Source organism: Tachysurus fulvidraco, chromosome 18, assembly GCF_022655615.1.
Source record: "Tachysurus fulvidraco isolate hzauxx_2018 chromosome 18, HZAU_PFXX_2.0, whole genome shotgun sequence".
NCBI lineage: Eukaryota > Metazoa > Chordata > Actinopteri > Siluriformes > Bagridae > Tachysurus > Tachysurus fulvidraco.
This window is the reverse complement of record NC_062535.1, coordinates 11704980-11730464: the sequence shown is the minus strand read 5'-3', so window position 1 is coordinate 11730464 and position 25485 is coordinate 11704980. Positions and strand designations below refer to the sequence as shown.

The 25485-nt window shown below is 36.9% G+C and overlaps 2 protein-coding genes across 6 annotated transcripts in view; one reads left to right on the top strand and one right to left on the bottom strand.

The window, feature by feature from the left end:
* ddx39aa (DEAD (Asp-Glu-Ala-Asp) box polypeptide 39Aa) lies at positions 1–4735 on the bottom strand. Its single transcript, XM_027156242.2, has 10 exons — positions 4586–4735; positions 3648–3860; positions 3405–3532; positions 2488–2764; positions 2283–2401; positions 1433–1564; positions 1110–1219; positions 881–1025; positions 525–672; positions 1–254 (listed from the first exon to the last, which is right to left on the bottom strand). The coding sequence occupies exons 2-10, from the start codon at positions 3853–3855 to the stop codon at positions 238–240; spliced, it is 1284 nt and encodes a 427-aa protein (XP_027012043.1). The 5' UTR covers positions 3856–3860; positions 4586–4735; the 3' UTR covers positions 1–237.
* Positions 4736–4831: 96 nt separating this feature from the next.
* The window catches only part of evi5l (ecotropic viral integration site 5 like), a 37371-nt gene continuing 16717 nt past the window's right edge, over positions 4832–25485 (top strand). Inside the window, exons 1-14 of one of the 5 annotated variants that reach the window (XM_047802951.1) lie at positions 4832–4871; positions 6094–6188; positions 17066–17453; positions 18637–18826; positions 19313–19537; positions 19824–19898; positions 20157–20282; positions 21309–21452; positions 21874–21963; positions 22408–22505; positions 22822–22882; positions 22969–23022; positions 23343–23375; positions 24649–24789. In XM_047802951.1, coding sequence (XP_047658907.1) covers positions 17212–17453; positions 18637–18826; positions 19313–19537; positions 19824–19898; positions 20157–20282; positions 21309–21452; positions 21874–21963; positions 22408–22505; positions 22822–22882; positions 22969–23022; positions 23343–23375; positions 24649–24789 — 1479 coding nt within the window. In that variant the 5' untranslated portion in view covers positions 4832–4871; positions 6094–6188; positions 17066–17211. Of the gene's footprint in view, positions 4872–5915; positions 6189–17065; positions 17454–18636; positions 18827–19312; positions 19538–19823; positions 19899–20156; positions 20283–21308; positions 21453–21873; positions 21964–22407; positions 22506–22821; positions 22883–22968; positions 23023–23342; positions 23376–24648; positions 24790–25485 lie in introns of those variants that run through there. The other 4 variants (XM_027156402.2, XM_027156403.2, XM_027156399.2 and 1 more) reach the window with 4 other exon arrangements.

The window sequence follows — 25485 nt, the reverse complement described above, 5'->3', positions numbered from 1 at the left end:
GCAAACAAAAAACGGTTTTAATTGTCAAACCAATAAACAATTAACAAGTGAAAATATAAAAGTACCCCCCGAGATTGCAATAAAATAAACACATTAAGATACACGTTATAACAAAATTGACGGAAAGGTGAAAAGGGGGTCTGACAACATATCAAAATAAAATATGGAGGTGTCCTTCGCTTCCATCATCCAAAGACGCCAAATGCACCACAATCAGTACTGGATTACACGAACAGTTCATCTGGACTGTTCAACTGCAAAAGACAAAGGGAGCAGAAATTAAAAAAAAAATAATAATAAATGAAGAAAAAAAAGCTACAACAGTCCCAACACTGGTAATTACACACATTCCTATTATTGAATTACTACATGGACTGAAAGTATGTAAAGCATTCATCACCACTTTTGTTTTTTGCTTAAAAAAAAAACAACCATGATCATGCAAATACGCCATTCCGAATTTTCTCTCGAAACAATACTTAATCTTTATACACATTTTGGAGAGTTAATGTGTGGGTTCTTACTGTATGAAGAGATATCGATTTCCTCTGGCAGTTCAGCTACGTTCACTTCAAAGCGGTCCTGGACGTCATTAAGGATCTTAGCATCGGTCTCGTCAGACACAAAGGTGACGGCCAAACCTTTGGTCCCAAATCGACCAGCACGGGCCACCTGGCAGGAAGAGAAGGAGCCAAGTTAGTGTATTATGTTGTAATATGTACTAGAAGAGACTATTATATAAAAAGCTTTCCAGTAGGATTGAATAGAATCGGTAACACATTAGGATTCACCCGGAAGTAAGGATTCACTCAGCTCAGGTAAAAATTCAGTGCTTTAATTAGCAAAAATTCATTATGCATAAAGCTATGCAGATATTCACCCTGTGTAGGTAAGTGTCCGAGTCTTCAGGCATGTCGTAGTTGAAGACAATGTTGACACGCTCAATATCCATCCCCCTGCCAAACAGGTTTGTCGCCACCAGGATCCTCCTCTGGAAATCCTTAAACTGCTGATACCGTGACAATCTGTGGTAAAAGCACCAATTACCCTTAGCTAAACTTTAGAACAAACCCAAACATTAGAACGAGTGAAAAGCAGAAAAGTCTCACCTCTCCTCCTGAACCATGCCTCTGTGAATGGCGATGGCAGGGAAGTTTTGCTCCACAAGCAGCTGAGAGAGCGCAACACAACGTGCTACTGACTTCACGAAGATGACGACCTGTACACAAACACAGAGTGCTTAACACCAGGTCTCTGGTGTTGACTTACATACAAAAGAGAAACATCTCAGTTCAGAAAGAGATTCAGTGTTCAGAAGAATTCTTTAATTATTCTCAGACTGGCATTTTTTTACTATACAAAATGAACAGCTTCTGATGTTACAGTGGAAATAAATTATGATCACCACAACCAGGAATGAAGGACTACACACCTGGTTGAACTCAAGGACATCAAGTAGGTCAAAGAGTTTTCGATTCTTTTCGCTGTCCTTCAACTTGCAATAATACTGCTGCAGGCCGTGCAGAGTCAGCTTCGTCTCATCGTCCACAAACACCTCCATGGGCTACACAAACACACAAACAATTCTCCTTTACTGCATGCTACAGAAGGAAAAGAAAACACTTCAAAATAATAATAATTTAATAAGTTTATAATCTCAACAGCAGTATGGCCAAAGATATCCTGCTTAAGAAGAAATGTCTGGCAATTGCTTTAGGACTATAACTAGAAGCTATAAGAAGTGGATGAACTAAAACTCCTGTATGTCTGTGGTACTACACTGAACATCCTTAAAATCAATCAGCATCTAGCTTTTTTTACCCTCAAAACTGTTGTCAGTATTTCTATTAGTAAAAGAGACATTTAAATAACAAAAGTAGTGCTTTGGGTCAACCATCTTGTATTTCCTTATAACAAGGTTTTAAAAACTTAAAATAAACCACAACAAACAAGATAAGGAGTGAAAGCTACGATAAAGCACTGAATCAATGCTGTATACACAATATAACCAAAAATAGCATAGCACAACTGCAAAAATTGCTAACCTTGCTAACAAATCCTTAGGAAAGAAAGATTTTCGTGATTATTGCAATGTGCAGGGTTGTGTGTGTAAAATATTGCAAAATTAAATGGTTGATTTACACTGAGCAAAGCCAATCAAACTGTTATCCAAAATCAAAGAGACATTAACACTGATAAAACCCTAATGATGATGATTAGGGATTGCCTTCCTAATCGACATATCAGTAAACATTAAAACAGAGCAGCGCATGGTCACTCACGTCTTGCATGAATTTGCGACAGACTGGCCGGATCTCTTTGCTGAGCGTAGCACTGAACATCATGCACTGCTTCTCATGAGGAGTGAGCCTGAAGATATCTTGCACGTCCCGTCGCATGTCTGAGATACATACAAAGCTCACTTTTAGAAAGCACCAACAAAAGGTCATGTACTACTGCAATCAAGGTCTCTTACTGTTGACTCACCAAGCTGCTCAAGCATCTTGTCACACTCATCAAGAACGAAGTGTTTGATGTTTTTGAGACTGAGGGTCTTGTTGCGGATGAGGGCGAGGATACGGCCTGGTGTGCCCACCACGATGTGAGGGCAGCTCTTCTTCAGCACATCTTCATCCTTCTTGATTGGCAGACCTCCGAAAAACACTGAGCACTTCACGTTGGACATGTACTTGGAAAACCGCTCATACTCTTTGCTGATCTGAAATGCGAGCTCACGAGTGTGGCACATGACCAGCACAGAGACCTGATGAAGAAAAAAGAGGATATATGGAGAAAGGCAGCATTTACAGTGATTGCAAAGAACAAACAAAAAAACCTGTAGAAATTCTTTAACATTACTCTATAATTATAATTCATCTTCATAACTTGCATTTTACATGCAACAAACTACAATAATTTCCCCCAAAATCTTGAAAAGTTTTTTTTTTTTATTATATTACACCTTAAAACACAAATTAACATGGACTAAATAGATTATGTTATAAGATGAGCGACTGAGAATGTTGAGACACTGACATTGCTCATTGTTGGACTTGCTGTGGATGCCAAATCCATCATATTACTAACTGCACATTTTGGCCTTCACTTCATAACAGTAATCTCAGAAGTCTGTAAAATAACGTCCTGTGTGAGCATATACATTTAAACTAAACTTGGTGTCAGTGTGGTTTTGTCTTGGTTCTTTTAACAAACTGAAACCAAATTTGTGTGCACAGGACTGGCAATGTCTGTGCATAAATTACCACTGTGTCTAGTTTTGCATGAGTACCCAAGCACTCACAATGTACATGTGAAGCTGTAGAATTCTGTCTGCATGCAAGGCACAAAAACATCACATCATCCAGCTGCTTGGTTTTATAATGAAAACACACACACTCACTCACCTGTCCATCCACAGGCTCAATCTGCTGTAGCGTGGCAAGCACAAACACTGCAGTCTTCCCCATACCAGACTTGGCCTGACAGAGTATGTCCATACCCAGAATGGCTTGTGGAATGCATTCGTGTTGAACTGTAAGAAATGAAAAACGTATTTAAAAAGTTAATCTCATATGTATAATGCGGTCGAGTGTCAGTCAAAAATCAGAACGTCTGAATGAATATCTGTATAAGAAAATCCTCCTGACCTTCAGAAGGATGCTCAAAGCCACAGTCGACGATGGCACGGAGCAGTTCGGGTTTCAGCAAGAAGTCTCGGAACCCGGAGCTGTGGATGGACACGTAGGATCCCTTCACCTCCTTCTTGCCTGGTACAACTGCACTCTCTGGGGCTACCTGTGGTTCCTCATCCTCCTCATAGTCCAGGAGCTCGTTGTCAACATCGGTCTCTGCCATGGTTACTTTGGAACACAGACATAAATGTTACTCAGTGGCATTTATTTAAATACACAGTCTATAAGCACCACATAAGATCTTATTATAAATCATGTCCTCCCAAACTGGCTTTCGACTTATTAATCCTGGGTTCAGTTTGCCCATTAATCACACACACACACAAACCTTTATTATTTACTTATGCATTAGTTATTCAGATTTATTTTTATTTAGTTATGGTAAAATAGCAATATGCATTTTAAACAGACATTACCAAACACAGCTCTCCTGGGTGAATCCCAAATCACTGACTAATCCCTACATACGTACACTACATAGGGTGTGAAATAGTGGCGCCATGTGTTCAACATGTAGACCGTTTGTTATTCAGTAATGAATGAAAAAAAAACAGACTCTCCATTCAACGTTTAGCGAGTTAACTGTGACACTTTAAACTACAAATTAGCTAATTAATTAATACAGGATGAATAAATAACACCTTTACGCCTCCCCTGAACCTTTTTTTTATTATTATTTTTTAATCAAACAAACAACATAAACAGAAAGCCGACATCCGCACCGTTGCTAAGCACAAAGCTAGCTAGCAAGCTAACGTGCTAACTCCAAAATGCGAGGGTTTCTTCTTGTCCTACATTAACCACTGAGCGAACTGGATAATTACAAGCGTTCACCATCCTTCGTCATTAGACCTCTTAAGATAACTCTACAAATTAGTCAGAGATAAATTTACCGTGTGTTGTTTGCAGACAAGAGCAGCTTTCTCTCCGGCAGCTCTAAGTAGGTAGGCCTCAACCCATATACCATTTCCCGGAAGTTGAATGCAACAATATCCTCTAATTCTATTGGGCAGATTCAAAGTCACTCATCGCGACCAAACAAAGACTAGCTAAGATTGGTCGATTCAAATGCCAGTAAATAAAGGGGGCGGTCCTAAACGAACATGGACAAATCCTCCCACATTGGATGGTAAATTCGTTTTGCCGGCAAATTTCTTTACCTACTGCTGTCCACAAGAAGTAGGTAGAGATACTGATAAGTTATTATTATTATAGTAATAATAATAGTAATAATAATAATAATAATAACATTATTATTATTATTATTATTATTATTATTATTATTATTATTATTATTATTATTATTATACGCGGTTCTTGCCCAAACTGTTTCCACAAATTCTGAACCATGCAATTGTATATTTTTATGTGCTGTATAATTTTAATATCCCTTCACTGGAGGGAATATTGTGTGCATATACATTTCTCCCTCTAACCTCCAAGGCTTTCTTCCTTAAGCTCAGGCACACAGGGAGTTTAAGGGATCTGTGAAGGATCTTCACTGTTCAAAACAGAGACCACTTGGGATTCGGAGACTTCTAACCCATAATCAGCACATATGTTTCTGTACTCTATCCCCGCCACTTTGTTGTTCCCCTTGGAATTTTAATTTTTTCACGCTGACACTATACATACATACATACATACATACATACATATATACATGCATGCATGCATGCATACACACATACATACACACATACACACACACATACATACATACATACATACATACATACATACATACATACATACACACATACATACATACATACATACATACATACATACATAGATACATACATACATACATACACACATACATACATACACACATACATACATACATACATACATATGAGCAACAACAACAAAACCAAAATAAGCAGGTGACAAAATTGTACGGTAACATATGCCTTTTTTTATTTTTTATTTTTTTATAACTGCTTCAAACAACTGTAAGGAGTAAGGAAATGGAGGATAAACTATCAATTTACGCTAGTGTCATTCCCGCTCTCCTATTGGCTTAGACAAATGTCAATCATAGCGAGTTTCATGTGCGTCGCGGCGCGCATGCATTTTGATTTATTTCAGTTTCTCTCATGAAACAATGCATGCAAGTGGGAAAATAATGAAACTCATACAAAACAAAATAAATTGTAATTATGTCAATATGCGCTATAATTTAATTGTATGCTTTGAACGAGAGTTTTTGACCAGTGAGAGGTGGGTAAGTGGGCGGGATTTGGGCGGCGCGGTTCTCCGTAGGCGTCTCCCTGAAGAGCGCAATCCTGGAGGAAAGGTTCGCTGCTTGACAGCTCGCGTTGTCCTCGATTTATCTATAAACCAGGAACATGGATGTTACACGCTGTTTCCTGCCTTAAATCTCATCCTGTTTCAGGCTTTTTTCGGTTTCCTCTGGTCACTACAATGTCCGTCGTCATCGCAATGGCACGCGTCCGCCGGAGCCGCTCCAATAATGGCACATGAATCCAGGTGGGCATCTCACTCCTACATTACATTTCTAAAGCTGTATGAAATCACTTGTTTTATAACCGCCTTGCATGGAAAGGATTAAAAATATCCACAGGGTTCTTGTGACAGACACAGACAGGTAGTTAGACAAGAGATGTGGCCTTTGGACAAAGCGAGATTCCTGCGCATCATCTTGGAGAAGGTCCGTCTGCTCCATCTCCAGCATCTTATGATCTATCAGAATAACGAAGGAAAATGCTCGTCGGCACCACAAATCGCTGTTTATTCACACATTTCTATTGACTATTTCTTGCTGGCGATGGATTAATGCCATGTAGTGTATAGAATAAAATCCCTCTCAAGAAAAGGCAGGCCGGTCAAAATACCGGCCTTATTCCTTACAATAATTATTTCTGCACTGCCAGATTATTCCATTTGAATTACAAGAAAATAGCTTGAATATCTTTTGAACATCGTTTTATTTCATTTTTTTAAAACATTTTTTCCATCTCTTTTTAGTTTGCACAATAAAGATGAGCATTACGATTCATTTTTCCTGAACCGATTCTGTACAACTGTGAGCCTTGATTCATCGATTCGTTCATTTGTTCCCGACACTGTGTATGTACAGTATCAATTATTGTCTAAGATACAACATAAACCATACAGGGTAGGCCGTATCCCAGTGTTTCATACCAAAACATCATCTGCATCATGGTAGAGATCAGCATTACGAATCTCCGGATTGAATCGATTCGTTTAAATGAGCGAAACAACGACTTGTGTGAGCTTTGATTCGTTTTATTCCCAAAAAGCTACAACATAGAAACACCGTGTAACCCATTAAGTGTTTATTCTTTTCACTGTCTGTAAGTTCAGCATTACAACTCACATTAATTTAACAGGTCTGTTGAAATGTTGCATCTTAGCTATGAAAATAACACAAAATTGTCTTAAACAACATTGTCTTTTGTCATTGTCGACAGTTACTGTGAGTATGTCGGCTTTAGATGGGTATATGTCGGCTGATGCACAGAGCTTTGGGTTTGGTTTTGTTTTGAATATGGAACCGATGGCATTGATGCATTCCTGTGGGTTCATATTGAAGCCTTGTCTATAAAACTGCAGTTTATAGCTTCAAGTTGTGAGATAATAATAGATGAATTAAGTTTACATTTACTTGTGAAATACTTTAGCATGCAATGGTTCTTTCTGCTTATGACAAATTGGCTTAACTGACTTAAAAGACCCGTTTAAAAGAATCGATTTAATCATTTATATGCCCTACTAAACCACAGCCTAGATTTAGTGTGGTTAGTGTATGATATACACACTGAATTCACACACATTCTTAATGTTTCTTTTTCAGGCCTAAAGGTCAAAATGAATCAAACTATGTTATTAGATAATGCGACACTCTGGGACTCTCTGGTTGATGCAAGTCCCAGTGGATGTTATTTCTGGCCAGTGCTGTCTTTCCATGGCTTTATGATCATCATGTAGTTTGTTTTTTTCTATGAAGGAGAAACTGATTTCTAATTTGCTAAACAGCCAAAATAGAATCTGTGCCATAATCCCATTGGCCTACAGTCCCATCTTGGCTAACAGTTAAACAGATTAAGGATCCTATCCTTGTAATTAAGAGGGATAGGCAGTCTAATCACTTGTTTTGCTTTTGAGCAGGCTCGTCTTGTTTGAGCAACAGTTCTGGATGAATGTACCGGGATTAGATAACAGTACAGCGAATATATGATAAACAGAATTCAGTCAGTGATTATTGAGAGAGATTTTGATTTCTGAAAGCAAGTGAGAATGTGTGCAGATGAGGAAAACTGTGCTACACAGCAAGATCAAGACACCCGACTCTTACCTGTATAAGGGTTTGCAATGCAAAGCCTCTTGATGACGGAAGGCTGTTTTTGAATTTCACATGTTTTGGAGTTTGTTTAGACTCCATATGTATGGAGGAACTGTGTGTTTCCTTGCTTCAATCACTTCCTTTTCAGTAGTTTATGTATTCAAAATGATTAAGCCTCAGATATAAAACAGTGATTTTAGAAAGGCCATGTCATCATTATTCAACAAACAGAATAACAGAAAAAGGGAAGTTTTTCACCTCCATTCCAGCTGTACGGAAATATCACTTTGGTATCATCAACCAATGTTATCACCAACAATGCACGGCCGTTATGATTTGAGAAGTTAGTGTGGAGATCTGTATTGGGGAATTTGTGGCTGTGACTTTGAGAGCTTCACTATCTGTATAAAATGGTTCTGTGTACCATATACTGCTATTAAATTAATACTCTATCATTTTTAACCTAATTTCTATTCATGACATCTGTAATGTATATTCAGTTACCTCTGGCACTAATTTGGACATTTCTGTAAGTTAATAAGGGAAAATTAACTTAGAATTGAACGGCAGCTCTTTATAATATCACCTATTATGATAAAAGGGCAGCTGGTGGATTATGTCAAAAAATGTGATTATTTAACCTAAATTCAAAACTACAGCTGTTACACTTCCGTAATAAAGGCCTAAGCATGAGATAGATATGCAACAGATATGTGATATTAAAGTATCATAGTTTTATTTAACACTAATAGTAAAAATGACTTTGCTGATAAGTTCTTCATTCTGCAAAAATAGTCCTGTCTTAGGATGTATGAATTATACAGATCAAGACACGTTTTATTTATTGATTTTAAAAAGAGCATTTTCCAAAAATATTTATTAACAAAATTCAACAACTGCCCTTAGACATCCATTATTATTGTTTTTAGACTAACTAGTTTTTCTGTATTTTTTCTTAGCACAGGGATTCATTTAAATATTAGTGTCAGTGGAAATTGCATCAACACTGGATAGGGATTAAGTTGTAAAAAAAAAATGCTGGAGTATTCCTTTTATAACAGTATGTTCTATACTGAACCTCATGTTTAATAGCCTATCATGTTGGTAATAACACACACAGCACAGAAAGACATAGTTTAGGATGGAAAACACTGTAAAAATGAAAACGAACCTTTATTTTAAAAGATGTGAAGATTCCAGGGAGTCCAGAGCTTCAGTGTACTTATATATTCCACTTCTACCTATATATATATATATATATATATATATATATATATATATATATATATATATATATATATATATATATATATATATATATATATAAAATTCAGACTACTCAGTAAATCCCTTCTTTAAAATGAGGGTATTAAACTACACTGTCTTCATGACATTGGCTGGTTTGTGTTAATGGGTCCGAATGAACAAGGCCTTGTGTGTGACACTCGAGCTGGTGCTCCTGTCACTGCAACACTGCTGAAGCATTCAGAATTAAAGGAGGATCATTTGCATCCTGTTTCGTCTTTCCTCCTTTCTCATTGTGTCATTTGCTTCTCCCTCTGCTATAGCTGTAATGCTCTCTGTAGCAAAAGTATACTGTATGCTATATCTTTTGTACTGTATGCTCCCCCCCCCTCTTTCTTTATCTGTGTGTGTGTGTGTGAGAGAGAGATCTGCATCATGCTTTTCCTTCGTTTGTCGCCTCTGGCTTGCTTCTGCACAGTAAGGCATTGAAAGCAATGGATGAACTGACCTTGTAGCCTATCCCATGCTCCACTAAAGCCCGTCACTTTGCTTCTCCGGCTCAGTGCATAGCTCCCATTACTGCACTGTTTTTCTTGTCAGCCAATGTGAAGTGCTTACTTATGTTTTCCACTTTCCATCCAAAGTCTGGCCACTGCTATTTTTGGTATTTTACTGAGCTGAGTCACATTGGATTTAACATACCACAGCTGGGCTTCTAGTCCAGATGTCTTGATTTTGTTTTTCATGCTCCTTTTTGGATAGATTGTTGTCAGTGTTGATTCAAGAGTAATTCATGAGGGTTTTTTTTTCTCCTGGTTTTGTTACACTGACAACGGGTTTGCAGATTAAATGCACACATTAACCCAAACTTAAGTACAAAAATAAACCTTTCACTCTATTATAAACAACATACTGTATTTATATCGACATCATTGGAAATGTTAACAAAAGAGCATGTTAAATAAAATTCATATTATCGCAATAGCTTTTATAAAAACACAATGTTACAGTGGAGGGAAAACACTACTACCACTAATAATAATAACATATTTTTGTACTTATACCATATGGATTATAAAATATCTATAAATGTTGTCTGTGTCAGCCATAAGCTGGTACATAAGTAAAGCCCTGTTGTAAATTTCATTTGTCTTTCCTGATGTGTCGTATCATCCCTCCAGACATATCATGTTTCTCTACAATCACTCATTTATCCCTCTGTGATTATAAACAGGGAGGACACGGTCATTATTTAAGAAGCAGGGTGGAGAGAGGCTTAGCTGGAGGTCAGGTTCCTATGGGAGTAACTTTGCTTCGTCACTAAACTGAACAAATGTGAAATTTCATGTCTGTGAGACTCCATGGTGTATCTGGTGTAACCTATTGTGTGGTGCTCTCTAGGTGTGACTTAGTTTGTGTACAATACAGTACAATAGTTAGCATACCTGAAATTATAGCGCATAATACAGGAAGGCTGTGTTTTGATCTCTGTTGGTCCCTAGACTGTGTGTGTGTGTGTGTGTGTGTGTGTGTGTGTGTGTGTGTGTGTGTGTGTGTGTGTGTGTGTCATATTTCTCTCTCATGGACTTAACAAATGTTATCACCTTTGTGAAACCCCATACGCAAGTGAATATAATTAGACAATATCTAGAAGTATCCGTTTGAACTAAGTTGTCTTTATTGAAAGGTCTTTTAGTCTTTTAGTCTTGTTTGTGTATCAGAAAAACTGTCCTTGTGAGCTTAATCAACTTTTGATCTTGTGCTTCCATTATGTTTAAACTTTTCCATTGTGTTCAGTTTCTGTCTGCACACATACAGCACGTTCAGACATCTTGACCAGGTGATGTTTTTCAGATAATCAGCTATTCAACATCGGTGAGTCTCAGTCCACTGTAGCCTCATGATCCCCGTTCTTGTCTGACAGGAGTGGAACGTGATGTGAACTTGTAGCTTCAACTTGTGAAGTGTTGTTAAGATTGAGATGCTTTTCATCTCAGTGTTTTTGTAAAGCATGGTCATTGGAATTACTGTAGCCTTTTTGTCTGTTTTTAATGGATTGGACATTCTACTCAGATTTCTCATATATATAACAGAAATGCTGATTGTTGAATATTTGTATAGCTTTTTTTATTTTGCAACATTAAGTGTAAACTCTTAAAAGGATCAGCTTCAGAAATATTCACACCAGCATGTCTGGCACCAACAACCATGCACCGGTCACTGAAAGAAGTCACATTTTGTTCCCCTTGAGTCTGTTGAAAGTTAACATTAACTGAAGCTCTTGACCTGCATCTGCGTGGTTTTATGCACTGCACTGAACTGCTGTCAGATGATTGGCTGATAAATTTGGCTTATTTGGAACAATCAGTTTGTTGGTAAGCAAATAATGATCCCATCCTATTTGAATAACATTGACACTGATGCTACATTCTCTCTTGAGTAATTGTGATAAAATCTTTAAACTCTGGTTTTGCCAAAACGTCTGTCCGCAATATGGCAACCACAAAAAAAAAAAAAAAAAAAAAAAAAAAAAAATCATGTGACTGCTAATAATCGTGTGATTATAAATTTACCCTGAAAAGGGGCCGGTTCCAGATCATTATACTAAGGTGGGCTGGTGCAAATAATCATTAGGCTAAGGTGCGCAATCAGTGGTAGTGGCGACAATACTCCTAACCCAGTTTTTATCCAATATTTAAGAACCCCCCAAATAAAATTTAATGGCAGTCAAATTATGAGAATTCTGTAACTGCTGCAAAGCAATCACAAGTTTAGAAAAGTAGGTAAAAAGCCAGTAAGGAGCATTGTCCACTGGCTATAGTCTGTCCACCCAATTAGAAGTTAGAAATCATGCTGTTTTTTATTTTTTTATTTTTTTAAATTTTCATTTTATTTTCTTCCCTTTGGCTAAAATGAAATAAATAAGTAAATAAATAAAAAAATACAACTTTGATTGGGTGGGCAAGACCCAAATTTGCCTATTGCTGCTGCTGGCCCAGACCTTAAATGTTTTTTCTATTTTTCAGCTAGAATAAGAATAAATACTCTGATCAGGATAAAGTGGTTACTGAAGATAAATAAGGGAATGAATATACTGTATAACTTTTTTTTTAAATATTTACCTCAGACATCTTTCATCTTCTTAGTGACTCCTCTGAGTCTCAGACACAGTGTGGCTTCGTCTAATGTTATAAACACAGTGTTAAACAGTATGACATTTTTCCTCAGGGCAGTTTGGCATCAAGATGACATCAAGCTTCCTGGTTGATGTTTTCACACCTATCCACTAGTCATGACTAATACATCATGCACTTTCTACATGTTTTATAAAATTGCTGAACAACTTCTTGAAATCGTGTGTATTTCTCAGAATTTCTTAGAGCAAGTAAAGTTTGTTCTAGAAACGATTTATATTTGCTGAACACTGGTGCTACCATTTATTATCAATTAAAATAATGCAGATAGGAAACACGAGGCACGTTCTAAACATTTTAATACAGTCTCTGGGCTCTGCCAAATTTCCCTTTAGTTTAATTTTAATTTTTTTATTTTTGGTTTCAGCCAGGAAGTTTCATTTCAGGGTATTTAGGTTTTAAAACTCTGATGCCATGAGCTAAAGCTATGTTCTACCTTCAGATGAATTGATACATGGACAATTATTTAATTATCTGCTCATAAGTGCACTTAGTCCCTCACACATTACACTGTTTTGATATTCAGTAGCTCATCATAGTGTGCTGAATGCCGGCCATTTATGAAAGCCTTCAAATCTGTTTGGCTGTTGTTCAGCCTATTGAAGCTATTGTGCACTAATGTAGTCAATGAGGAACATATGCTATTCAGACAGAACAGCCAAGCAATTAACTTCTTATTTGTGTGTGTGTGTGTGTGTGTGTGTGTGTGTGTAAGATCAACAGAGATTCATCACCAAGTTTAAACACTTAGGGAATGAGCATTTATTTAGTAAATAACTTACATTACTTAAACACATATACAGTGATCACCAGGCCCAGATCAGGCCGTGATGTCAGAAGCGCTGGTGGTGAATCATCCAAGAATGAGATCAGACATGCTGGCATGGATGATGTCATCGAACATGTCTGAATGAACGGTATGGGTTGGTGCTTGTGCTAAACAGTTTAATTATATACTGCGTACACACAAATTACGGATGTTACTGAATACTAATGCCTTATTCTAAATGAATACATAATGTGTGAAATAACGTTACAAATCTAGAAATCAGAGTGGTTTGAAGTACGCTGCTAGCTTATATATTGGATCCATATGGATCCAACTAGATCCATAAACTAAAAAACACTACTCTGCATATCTGTAGTTGCAATGAACGAGTGATGGAAACCCGTGAGAGCTTGAATTCACTGACCATGCTGACAAAGCTGACACGTCTACCGCTGAGCTATTTTTTCAGCGTTTACAGTCTTTCACTGTACATAAGGTTCAAGCAAGGATCAAGCAAGCAAACCAAAAAAAAAAAAAACAGAAAAACAAATTAGGCCACACCCACTCACCCCCATTTTCATCAGACCTACATCATTTTAACCTAAATACAGTTACAGATATATCGAGCTCTAAACAGTGTGTTGTATTTTGTTATGCTTTTTGGTTAATGTGTTTTTCTGTTAATGTATTTTTGCTGGTGGACATTACAAGCTTTTAAAAAGAAAGATGCAACAAATTACATACACAATTCCATTATTGTGAACAGAACCCGAGTAACACACACACACACACACACACACACACACACACACACACACACACACACACACACACACACACACACACACACACACACAATCTGATTTATCCAACGACCCCCTAAAGCTCTCTCCCACATGACAGCTTTCCCTCAGTCTCTCAGCTCTCTGTTTCTTGTTCTTTTTTCGCCATCCATTTCTTCACTCATTACCATTAAAAAAATTAAATCAGCTGTATTTAGTTTCAAGGCTTTACTTGTTGACTTGAGTCCTCAGTGCTTTAAAAAAATGCAAATCAAAACAAAAAATGTTTTAGTGTTTACCATAATACGCTTGTGGGCGTGTTCTAACTTGAGAGGATCCCTTGAGAGGATTTTTAAGCTAAATGTCCACAAGATTTGTACACAATTATGTTTTTCAAGCTAACACTGATTTCTCTTCTACATTAGTAGTAGCTGTTAGCCTGGTAGCTTTAGTGCTTTTCTAAGATGTTTTTTGGTTTTACTAGATTACTCTAGACTTACATAATCACCATTTATAGTTTTTCATATAGTTTTCCACCTGTTTCTATTGTACTTTGTCAGCCAGCATATGCTTGGAGTTTGGTGCTTGTTTCTTTAATTTTACATCAACAATGCTAATGCAGCTAATAAGTAATGGGAGTCAATCTCACAAAAAATATTTTCCAGAAAGATATTGTGGTAAATAAACCACACCCAGGTCACCATTGATTAAAAAGACATAGCGTGGTCTTACTATCTTCTGTAAACATAAGTTTAATACTGTAATGTTATAGGGCCACCATTTTGTCAACTTTACCAGAAGACTTGTAAATGTGGACTCTTCCTGGTATTAAATTGTTTATTAAAACGAAGAGAGATATTGAAGCTTAATAAGATCAGAGAAGTATAAAAGATTTTAAAGCATATTTAGATTGATGGCTACAGTAACATTTTACCTTAGATGCAACACTAGATTTAAAAAAGCAGACATTTTCAAGTACAATAAAAAAATTAAATGAATAAAAATTAGTTAGTAAGACGGTAATAAAAAAGATAGTTGAACTTGGTTGAGTGACTGGACTTTTGTGCCTTGTTGTTCTTTTGTGAGCCAAAACACTGCGCTGAGTCACTGTCTTTACATAACAAACATAGCTGCCATTGGATGACATACAAAAGCATGTAGCTTTCTTGTGGATTGACCTTAAGCATCCAAAGCTCTCTGTTGTGATACATTTACTGACCTTTCTGTACCAGTGTTCAGAATGCAGTAAAAACATATTTTGGTCTTGGAATGCTTGTGTAAATACGGGTTTGTTACTATAAGAACTGTTGTGTTTTTCCATGTTTATAATATACTGTAAGTGAAAGGTGATGTTCCCCTCAGTCTTTTTATTTTCAGTTCAAGGAGATTAGATTCATGAGCTTTTTGATAACTCTCTTGACTGGGATGCTCTTTGTGGATGAATGCATGCCTTGTTTTAGCTGTGTGATTTCTCTGTTCCAACAGTTTTTGTGTCTTCTCGGGTTATTATAATTTTTTTTTAACCAAAACTTATGTTTATACTTATTGCTCCTCCTGTGTGTGTGTGTGTGTGTGTGTGTGTGTGTGTGTGTGCGTGCGTGCGTGCGTGCGTGTGTGTGTGTATTCAAGAGATCCATGGATGAGGGTGATTTCATAGCTACTCTGCCTATGGATACTTCGTTCTGAGATTAGATTATATTTAACTTAGCAGTTGCACAGGGCAGGTAGTCCGTCACATGGTCTAATTTAAGCCTCACATATTAATATAGATTCTAGAGGAAAGTGTAAGGCTGAAGCTACACTTTCCTTTGGTCAAGACACATTTGCTAATACAGTGCTTCATACATAATGCAACACTGCAGCTGTGTGTGTGTGTGTGTGTGTGTGTGTGTGTGTGTGTGTGTGTGTGTGTGTGTGTGTGTGTGTTTGTGTGTCTAGATCAAGATAATATCTAGCTGCAACACATACATTTGGCATTTTGCAAATAAACTCACAATATGGGGTTAGGTTAAGTATGAGTCCTTTATTGTAGTCGGTGTATCGGGTGTATCTTATTACTGTGGTTTTGTTTTACGTTCCTGGGTTCTGTATATTGTTTTGTATTTATCTGCCTAGTTTATTCACAGTGTTTCCTGTGTGTGTTAGTCTTGTAATGTTTAATAAAACCACTGGCTTTTGCTGTCCCTGCATTTGGGTCTGGATTTTGCCCCTGCAAGGAGCACAATTTTTTTTGACAGTAATTTCATAACCAATGACACATAACATAATCACACTGCCATAAGTGTTTAATTCCTTATATACAGCATCAGTGTGCCAACTATACCATGTCATACTATTTTAACCTTTAACAGTTTCTACAATTAGTGCTATAAATTCTTCCTGTCATTTCTTCACTTTATATCAGCTATTAACAATTACAGAACCTTTACTGACACTGGAGACTTCTTCCATAAATTGTATATAAACATATTCCTTATAGAAACCCATCTTTAACCACATTATTGATTATACCTCTTTCTTTTTGTTTTAATTACATCATGATTGCTAATTCATGTTTTATTAATTACTTATTTATGTAGGTCTTCTACCATACAGTCAAAAGTCAAAGTGAATGAGCTGTTACTATAGAAACAAAAACCTATTTAAGTCAGTGCATTAATATAAACTTATTATCTGAATTACAGCTGAGGCTATGGTCAGTGCTGCTGTCTAAAATAAATCTTTAATACCTTTAAAATGGAAAACAATTGCAAAGGGAAGACAAGAGGAATAATATCATAGACATAGGAAACCTACGACTGAAATATGTACATTTAATAAGGTCGATAGAGTTTGTACTTCTAAAAAAAATAGAAAATAATAAATATAAGATTTGACTTCTTCTTATATCAATTTTTTTTAAATTAAAGAAAAAAAACTATGAAATTTGTTCCATGAAGTTGCCGATATGAGCAATTCTGAGAGTTGAGGTACTTTCTGGGCTGGAAAAAAAAGTTAAGCAAAGCTTGAAATTCAATCTTGACTTCATTGACTCCCCTCTTCCTTTACAGGCCCAACCCATCCTTGAAACCTAGTTTTCCATAAAAGCTGACGGCTTCTTTCTCAGAATATAGAGAAAGTCCCAGCTGTGTCACCCCGTCATTTACTGACAGTGACTGAGCTTTGACCTGGACTCAGCACCTGGGCTTTGTCTGTCATGTCTAGCCCCAGCAGTAGTCCAGAGAGAGAGGGAGGGGTCTCAGGGTCAGTTCAGCTGGAAAACCTCGGCTCTCCAGCAGGTCAGGAGGCTGACCCGCTCTCTGTTGGCAGCCCTCTGCTGAGCCCAGACTCCAGTTCCCATGATGCTGCTCTATCTGCACCAGCAGTTTCGCCTGCTGACTCAGAGAATCTCAGTCCAGATGAACTGGAGCTGCTGGCTAAATTGGAAGAACAGAATAGGTATGTGGGCCAAACACACACACACACACACACACACACATGCATGCACACACACACACACCTTAGATCAATTCCATTTTAAAGTATGTAAGTTATATTATGACTTCCATTTCATTCTTTTGCATGCTTACACAAAGCTGTAAGCAAATTTAATACAAATGAGCATTCCCAAAAATTAGTTTGCAGAAGACAGATAGTCTTCATGCAAAACTTTTTCAAGTAGAAATATTTATCATTTATCATTCACTACATGTGAAAATGGACCAGGATGCTTTCTAAAAATAAATTCCAGTCTAGCATTCACTATTCACTACAATTCACTATGATGTTTCTCAATTACAAGTATAATTATACCACTTTTAATTCTTCACCCTCAAACATGATAAGGGATAGCACTATGAAAAATAAACATATACATTTTCAACAAACAAACACGTTCATGAAAAACAATGTTCATATATTTTTTCACCATTTTTCCTTCATAATTTGATCAACTTCTAATTCCCACCCACCAGCCAGCTCTCTCCTCTCAAACAACTGTTAGTAAATATAGAAGGTGAAGAAAGCCAGCTACAGTATATCCTTTATCACAGGGAAGAGTAAAGCGCTGTCTGCCCTCTTACACATACACAAGCTCACAGATGCCCATAATTAGGCGTCTAAGTAAAATGCAGTAAAATATATTTATGGTTAAGGTCCACAGGGGATGTGGTAGCCTAGTGGTTAAAGTGTTGGACTGCCAAATGGAAGCTCATGAGTTTTTGAATCACAGGTCCACCAAGTTGCCATCGCTGGGCCCCTGAGCAAGGCCCTTGACCCTCAACTGCTCATTTGTATAAAATTAGCAAAAAAAAAAAAATTCACTCTGGATAAAGACATCTGCCAAATGCTGATTAAAAAATGTTGTCAAAGTATATTATAGAAAGGAATATTATATAATATTATATAAATCTGGTCAAATTTTGATTTGCTTAAATTAGAGCAGAACCTGACTGTATCTTAAGACAGTCTTTAAAAAGGATATCCACTTGATATAAGTCTACTTATATCAATTTCCCCTTATCCTAATCACTTAAACTCATGCATCTGTTTTTACACACCGGGGTCAGCAACATCATATCAAGTTAAAAGATAAACGTTCTGTGCCAAGGCTGAACTCGAGTTCTTCTCCACCTACTACTAGGCTCCTGGAGGCCGATTCCAAGTCCATGCGCTCTATGAGCGGATCTCGCAGGAACAGCGGCTCCTCGCTGGTGTCCAGCTCCTCTGCCTCGTCCAACCTCTCGCACCTGGAGGAGGACACCTGGATCCTGTGGGGACGCATCGTTAACGAGTGGGATGAGTGGAGACGCAAGAAAGACAAATTACTCAAGGTGAGGACACATAGAGTGTGTACTTGACTCTTGTGCAAATTCACATGGATGTGAAGTGCAGTTGACTATACAGTAACTGAATGATTTATACCGAACCGTCGTGTCTTTCTTTTCTAGACTGAATACACACTTATTTACTCTGGATATTTGAATCCTGTAACATTTTCCGGGTGTTCAATTTTGAGCAAAAAACAGATGACAAGATAATAAGGAATAGTTGCTCTAAGATCTTTCTGCTGCATTCATTCAACTCCATAGAAGAGAAAGTAGCAGAAATTGCAGCAGAAACATTATTTTTTTTAATTTCCAGGACCCAGTGGCAGGATTTACACTGCTACTCTTGTATCACTGTTACGTCTCCTGTTTAAAGTGGTTACTGAATAATTTATAGTCAATAAATTATTACTGAGTTATATGCTTTAAGATAGACTGACACTTAAAGTTAATAAAACATATTGACTCTATTCTCTCTCTTTTGTCTTCTAGGAACTGATAAGGAAGGGGATCCCACATCACTTCCGGGCAATCGTGTGGCAGCTGCTGGGCAACGCCACAGACATGCCAGTGAAGAACCAATACTCAGAGCTGCTGAAGATGTCGTCACCCTGCGAGAAGCTCATTCGCAGGGACATCGCTCGTACTTATCCTGAGCATGAGTTCTTCAAAGGGCAGGACAGTCTGGGTCAGGAGGTCCTCTTTAACGTCATGAAGGTGAAGGAAAGACGGTTTATGTTTAGAAAAGTATGAGAGTGACAATCATTGTGTTAATTTTAATTAAATTCACTGTTGGAAAATGTGCAGATTATATAAAACAGTATCATTCACCGGGGTGATAAGTGACAATTCATGCGTTTCTGCAATGTTGTTAGGTTTGTTTGTTTCTGCAATGTCATTAGGTTAGGTTATAAATATCTGTGTGTGTGTGTGTGTGTGTGTGTGTGTGTGTGTGTGTGTGTGTGTGTGTGTGTGTGTGTGTGTGTGTGTGCGTGTGTTGCAGGCATACTCCCTAGTGGATCGTGAGGTAGGATACTGTCAGGGCAGTGCTTTTATTGTTGGGCTACTTCTCATGCAGGTAAATCCAAATATAATCTCAACATTTTATACACAATTTCTTGATTAACCAGTGGATAATACACATTACACTACAATGAACGTCACACTGCATTATGTGTATGTGTGTGCATGTGTGTGTATGTGTGTGTGTGTTTGTGTGTGTGTATCTGTCTGTGTGTGTATGTGTGTGTGTATCTGTGTGTGTGTGTGTGTATCTGTGTGTGTGTGTGTGTGTGTGTGTGTGTGTGTGTGTGCGCGCGCGTGTGTGTGTGTGTAGATGCCAGAGGAGGAGGCATTTTGCGTGTTTGTACGGCTGATGCAGGAGTACAGACTCAGAGAACTCTTTAAACCGAGCATGGCAGAGCTGGGCCTCTGCATATACCAGTTTGAATACCTGCTGCAGGTAAGAGATTATTATTTACAATAAGATTATTACATCTCAACATGATGTAGTTCTTAGTGATTGGGTAAAATAAGGAATGATGCATGAGAAACTGTTGATTGGGAAGAATGAGCGAAGAAGGATGTAAGGGAAGCAGAACTGAGTGAGAGAAAAAAGAGAGAGAAAGACTGAGAATCTAAAAATGAATGAATTGTTAATTCCCTGATTGCGTATTTTTAGGTCTCATTTTTGCAGCATTTAATATGCTTGACATAAACCATGACGCTAGTGAAATTTGAAGGCAGCGAGGACATATCGCCAGTTAAATACCTGAGCATAGTACTGTGCTAAATTTAACCTCAAAGTAGTTATTTTATCTAAGGATTCTTCTTCAGGGTCTGCTAGATAGCAAAGTTTATTAATACTGGTTAAGCTTGTTAGCTTTAGGCTAAGCTTTATAGTAATCATGTCTGTTAGCAAGCTAGCTACCCATAAGCTAGTATAATACTTCTGTTGTCTAAATATTTAATTAGCTAAATCTTTGTTAAAAATAACATACAACCTTATTATCATCGGCTTCTTCTTCTTCTTCTTCTTCTTCTTCTTTATTATTATTATTATTATTATTATTATTATTATTATTATTATTAATATTATTTGTTCATTTCTTAAAAATAAATGAATTTCTGTATTTTTTTTATTGGGTAAGTTTCCATCCAAAACTTACCCAATACATTTTTAGGTCTTTTTACATTTATATATTGTGAAATCAAATCATACAGTATACAAAAATAAACAGTGTCAGTTTTAAACTAATTTAGTGTGAGTAAATGCGTCTATATATAAATATTAGAATAATTGATGGGGACGAGAAAGAAAATGGCGGCCAGCCACCAGGTGGCAGCAGATAGTCAGTTTAACTAAACGCTTGGCGTCATACAAATTGCCATCTTGACAGGCTTCTGGTCCTGTCTGTTTTTCTTTTTTCATCTTTGTCCCTTGTTATTTTATGTTATTTTAACAAATCCAGTGTTTATTTTAACACAGGAGCAGCTGCCGGAGTTGAATGTGCATTTTCGCTCGCAAAGTTTTCACACCTCCATGTATGCATCATCATGGTTCCTGACACTCTTCCTCACCTTTCTTCCTCTGCCCATTGCCACACGTATTTTCGATATCTTCATGTATGAGGTACGGATTTAAGTCTGTGTATGTGTGGTTGAAAAAAAATTTGGGAAGGGTTAAGTCTGTGTTAAGGTCGTTTATAAAAGGATGTGTGATGGGTTAAATCCTTGTATGTGTGGTAAGAGAGTGTGTGATGGGTTTAGTCTGTGTATGTGTGGTTAAAGGAAGTGTGTAAATGGTTAAGTCTGTGTAAAGGTGGTAATGGTTGTAAAAGGAAGCATGAGTTCAGTTTGATGGGTAAGGTCTATTTTTGTGGGGTAAAAGAGTTTGTGTGAACTGTTACCTTTGACAATTGAAGGCATAGTGATGCGTGGGTGTGTGTGTGTGGGGGCGCTGCTCGATGACTACTTGCTTGAGTAAAAAGGTGTGAATACTTAAATGTGTTTCTAAATATTTGTCATTAAACACATACACGTTAACTTCCCAGGGTCTGGAGATTATATTTCGAGTAGGAATGGCTATTTTACAGTACAACCAGACCGACCTCATACAGCTGGACATGGAGGGCATGTCACAGGTTAGAAATCAACTCAGATTCATGTCTCTGACACACAGTTAGTAAAAATCTGCACATTTCAAACGGTCTTGAAATATAAAACATAAACGTGTTCTAATATCCACTTTCATAGTCGCTTTAAACTCCTCAAAAACACCCACTTATAACCACAAAATATTGATTTCTGAAGTAATGTTATTTCCATATAGCAGCATGACCTCAATGTTTCAGTTTAATTAAAGATTTTGTTTGTAGATTTATTAATGTCCAAAATATTCATGTGGTTTTATTTACTTGGATCACTGATTGATAACGTTTCTAATTTAACATACATTCTAATTATATTTATATTTGTATATATCTCAGTTTATGTTCACAATACATCGCATGTTACATGGTACACAAGCCAAACAGTACTAGAGCTTTAAAAGCTGTTATTTATGTTGTGACTTTGTCGTCTCATAGCACTTTCAGAAGGTGATTCCTCACCAGTTTGACAGCTGCCCTGATAAACTCGTCCTTCGAGCTTATCAAATTAAATACAACCCCAAGAAGATGAAAAAGTAAGTTTGAGGAAAAACAGGAAAAGAATAAAAAAAAAGCACAATATAATTGAACAAAGCAAGAAGAATACATTACTTTACACACCCTAGGCAGAAGATTGTATAATTTTAACTGTTTACGTAACCTCAAATTACTTTATGGACACTTATGGCACTAATTATTTGTTCATTCTGATCATTAAAGAGCATGGTTATGAGTTTGGATTGGTTTTTAATTATTAAAGAAAACGACATGACAGGTGCAGAAACTTTGGATATGTTGCACTTTGGAAGAAAGTCCTGCTCTGTTGAGTAATGGACTATTTGTTGATGATAGATTGGAAAAGGAGTATACCACCATCAAAAACAAAGAGATGGAGGAACAGATTGAAATAAAGGTGCGTAAAAGTATAAGGAATGCTAAGACACTAGAAAACCTGAAACTAAATTATGGAAAATGTTATTTTTTTTGTTATTCAAACAGCGACTACGCACAGAGAACCGACTGTTAAAGCAGAGGATTGAGACGCTGGAGAAGGTGAGAGCTTTTGTTTACCTCTATGAGCCCTGACCTGTTAGTGAGGTGTGTAAGGGTGTGGACTAAATCTCTGTAGTAATGACAAAAAAAAAAAGATTTTGTCATTGAGAATAGCAATAAGGGTTTTGCTTTGTAAAATCTTATTCATTTCTATCTTGTGTCTCTTCTACTTTCCTATTATCGGTATCTTGGTGTCTATCTGTCCATGTCCCTGATTTCTATTCACCCTCAAATCCTATTTGCCTTATTTCCCCTGTCTATCTCTGTCTTCCTCACCTGTTTTTCTCTTCCACTCTTTTTCCGCTTTTGTGGTGTTGTAGGAGAGTGCCGCACTGGCAGACAGGTTGATCCAGGTAAAGTATTGTCAATGTTAAATCTGCAACTAACTAACACTTCTATTTTATCATCATTTATTCGTATCCTCTCAGGGAAATTCCCCACAAGCTGCTTCTACCTGTTTAGTTATAATTAAGGGGGACGGGGGACGGGGACGGGACTGTGTTATTTACAAAACGAAGCCAAAATGATTTAAGAAAAAATTCTTTGAAATCATTAATCTCAGAGTTGTGTAATCAGTTTTATCAGGAACGTGCTTTGCTTCAGAATGAAACAAATTTTGAACTGAATGCTCAATTTTATAAATCCATTTAATTCAATAAATTGTGCAATAATACAAGATTATTTGAAGACTGTCACGAAAATTCTTTTTGTCAGTTAGGCTGCTGTTATGACATATATCTTTCAACCTTGGCTAAGAAAATAGAAGAAAAGAAAGAAAGAAAGAAAAGTCGACACGTTAAAAGACCCTTTGAGACACTGCTAATATAATTGTCTCAGTTGTTTTTTTCCCATTTAAACAAATTAGTCAGTAAATGACGTGTCTTATTAATTCCTTCATGTCATTTAACTATTCTTTATTGAACGAGGACTGAATTTATTAATGGATTATCGTTATTACTGCTCAAGCAGTACTGCTCAGATGTATTACTGAGTTTTATACAGCAGTTAGCACTTCAAACAGAGGGAATTCAGTAAACGTTCCCAGGTACGGTTTGTGTGATGAGCTACAGGCATAGTAAATTTACCGGTAATTTCCGACATGCTGCCACATCAAGTGTATTTTTTTTTTTGCACTGTACATCTATCTCTGTCTGTTTCCTGTCTCTCTCTTTAAACCCGTTATACCGCCTCTAACACCAACGCTCCCCCCAGAAAAGGTCTTGTGCATGAGAGAATGTCTGTTTTGTCGATCGATACATTGTGTTTCTTCACTCATTGGCGCATGCATTATATATGGTGGGAATAATGACAAAAATGACAAATATTAACGTTAACATTGACATAAACAATTTTTTTAAGCATCTGTGTTCTGCAGGCTTGCATGTTGAATGTGGAAACGCAGGGATGCATCAAGGTTTAATCTTAGGCCACTAACATTTTTTGTTAACAAGTCTGCTGCACATTATGTAATGAACTAGATGTTACATTTCAGTTTGTCTTTTACTCTTGAATATGTCCCTAATGTTATTAATAAAATGATCATGTAATCCCCGTTTCTCTTCTGTCAGCAGTGCTATAAATTTCAAGGACAACATCCTAAAGAACTCCTTCTTCCTGCTATTTCAGGGTCAAGTGACAAGAGCGCAGGAAGCGGAGGAGAATTATGTGATAAAACGTGAATTAGCGGTAGTGCGGCAACAGTGCACGACAGCCAGCGAGAGCCTGGAGAGAGCACAGGACACTATACGGGAATTGCAACAACACACGGTAAGATTTATCCAGTGTTTGTGTTCTCACAGTGCCTTTTTGTAGGTTGTCTCTGTAGACATCTTAAACAAGGAATCGTATTCAAAGATGTGTCACGTATGACGTTGGATTTAATACAAACATTCTGACTTGGACGTGAATTTTGTGAATTAAACATATATATTACAAAATGTATTAATAATAGAGTACACATTAGTGGAGAGATAATCTTTATCAAAAGCTCTAGGACTGGTTTTCAGGTTTAAAATTCTGAATGAGTTTGAAGTGAGCTTTAGGAGCTGCGTAACCAGAGTGACAGCATGTAACTTTCCATACGTAAATACTGACGTTTCGGGATTAAGTCACTATTTCTTTTTTCATCCACTATGAATATGCCTCAGCAATACAGCTTTCTTTAGTTGGTTATCTGGGAGAAATAAACTCAGATGAATATAACCTAGATTAATATAATCCAAAATAATATATATCTGATTAATAAAACTCAGATGAATATAATATCAGATTAATATAACTCAGATGAATATACCTCAGATTTATTTAATTCAGATTAATATAACTGAGATTAATATAAAAACAGATTAATATACACCAGATTAATATAAAAACTGATTAATATACCACAGATTTATTTAATTCAGATTAATATACCTCAGATTAATATAACTCAGATTAATATACCCCAGATTAATATAACTC

Coding starts and splice junctions, on each gene's coding strand:
- ddx39aa (XM_027156242.2), bottom strand. CDS start 3,855: ATGGCAGAGACCGATGTTGACAACGAGCTCCTGGACTATGAGGAGGAT. Junction 3,533..3,647: donor CTTTGAGCATCCTTCTGAAG/GTCAGGAGGATT, acceptor CATTTCTTACAG/TTCAACACGAATGCATTCCA. Junction 1,220..1,432: donor ATGTCCTTGAGTTCAACCAG/GTGTGTAGTCCT, acceptor GTTTGTGTACAG/GTCGTCATCTTCGTGAAGTC.